The 1,713-nt window shown below is 39.8% G+C and overlaps 1 protein-coding gene across 1 annotated transcript in view; it reads left to right on the plus strand.

Moving 5' to 3' along the window:
- The window catches only part of LPCAT2 (lysophosphatidylcholine acyltransferase 2), a 32,199-nt gene that overhangs the window by 19,886 nt on the left and 10,600 nt on the right, over positions 1–1,713 (plus strand). Inside the window, exons 10-11 of the mRNA XM_009320851.1 lie at positions 1–65; positions 1,209–1,362. The exon at positions 1–65 is cut by the window's left edge and continues 73 nt beyond it. Of these exons, the coding sequence (XP_009319126.1) occupies positions 1–65; positions 1,209–1,362 (219 nt within the window). The remainder of the gene's footprint in view (positions 66–1,208; positions 1,363–1,713) is intronic.

Consider the following 1,713-nt stretch of genomic DNA (forward strand, 5'->3'; position numbering starts at 1 on the left):
GGACAGCTGACTTTACCCATGGAAGCTGGGCTGGTGGAGTTCACCAAAATTAGCAAGAAACTCAAGTACGGGAAGTTTAGCTGTTGGCAGCATAATTACTGCAGTGCTGCAGGTGTTGCTGGCCATCTACAAAAGGATAAATTACCTGACAACTGACTTGGCCATGTGTAATACAGTGTATTTATGCATACAACTTACATACATAAACTATATGGAAATCAGAGATTAGGAAAATCCCGGTAAGAACTAATCCCAAGTAATTTTTGTGGGCAGTGTTACAAGAGGAAAAGTGCATTTTTCTAATCTTTTATGGATTTATCTCACCAAAAGGTGAGGAAGATAGAGCAGTACCGGTTTTAGGCACTTCATGGTAATCTTAGTGCCCAATTTAAATTGCCTTTGTGGAGATACACAGGCAGTGTGTGGTAGGAAGTAAAACTTCTTTCCAGCCTGAGACTTCAGTCAGTGGCTTAATGTTCTTAGTTGTACTGTGCAGCCATGTTTCCCTCATGGTGTTGACTTTTTCTGTCTGGATACAGTGGCATTTGAGGACGGAACCACTTAATCATACAATAACTCCATCAAATAACCTGGCGTGGCTGTGGTCAAATCTCAAGTATGTGTGCAGTGAATCTTGACTTATTACATATTTGCTATACGTCCATCTATAGAACTCTCTCTGGAACAATCTTCAATAGTTACACGTCAATCCTAATTATTCTTACTGAGATGCAGTGGTGCATTTCTGCAGAGAGATCGGATACATCTCAGACTGTAACAATACTAGCGTTTGGGTAGAGAGTTAGCTAATAGAGCTGAGATCTATTCCCTTCTGTTAAGGAAATATTCACCCTAGAGCATGATGCAGCAAAATAATGCTGCACCTGAATTTATGGTAATGATAAGCTCTCTGCTAGACTAGCTTAGTAACTGGACAGATGATTCTTAGTTTGGGAAGTTACTCTAAGGAAGTCTAATATACCCAAGCATAGGACTGCCTGCTTTTAATATTAATAACCAGGGGGAGCAGTCCTTAATTGCTGATTTCATATAAAATATCAGGTTGGAAGTACAGCATTTCTAATGCTTTACGCACATGCTCTGTTTGGCTATTTTTTGTCTTCAACACTGTAATAACTCCTACTGAAATTCCATCTGTCCGAGATCTGCTGTATAGAAATAATCTCCTCTCCCTCATGTTTGCATAGCCTAAAATGGAATCATGTCAGAGAGCAGTTGGATACCTTTGCTGCTATTGCGAGTGCTTCCAAAGGGGGAAGAATTGGAATTGAGGAGTTTGCGGGGTACTTGAAGCTGCCTATTTCAGATGTCCTCAAAGAGCTGTTTCTACTCTTTGACAGGGTGAGTAGTTGGTTAACTGACTTGTTGACAATGTTTTGTTAAAAATCACAGCCCAAAAGGATATTTAATTCATTATGTCCAGCTTAGCAAATGCTTCTTGGTTAGCAATTCCTGTAGGCAAGATAAGTGACTCTTACAGTTTCCTTCTTAAGTTTCAATGGAAAAAGGTTGGTCAGTTTGTAGCTTGTGAGATGACAGGCATCTCTTGGACCAAGTTGCTGCACCACCATCAGATGATAATCTTCATGCTGGTAATGGCTGAATATTTCCTTTTGCCTACCCCAGATTTTGAGTTTACGTATACTGTGACAGCTTAATTAACTGATGTAGTTGTAAGTAGATAATTTAAGG

This window comes from Pygoscelis adeliae, unplaced genomic scaffold (assembly GCF_000699105.1).
Source record: "Pygoscelis adeliae isolate BGI_AS28 unplaced genomic scaffold, ASM69910v1 Scaffold63, whole genome shotgun sequence".
NCBI classification, from domain to species: Eukaryota; Metazoa; Chordata; class Aves; order Sphenisciformes; family Spheniscidae; genus Pygoscelis; species Pygoscelis adeliae.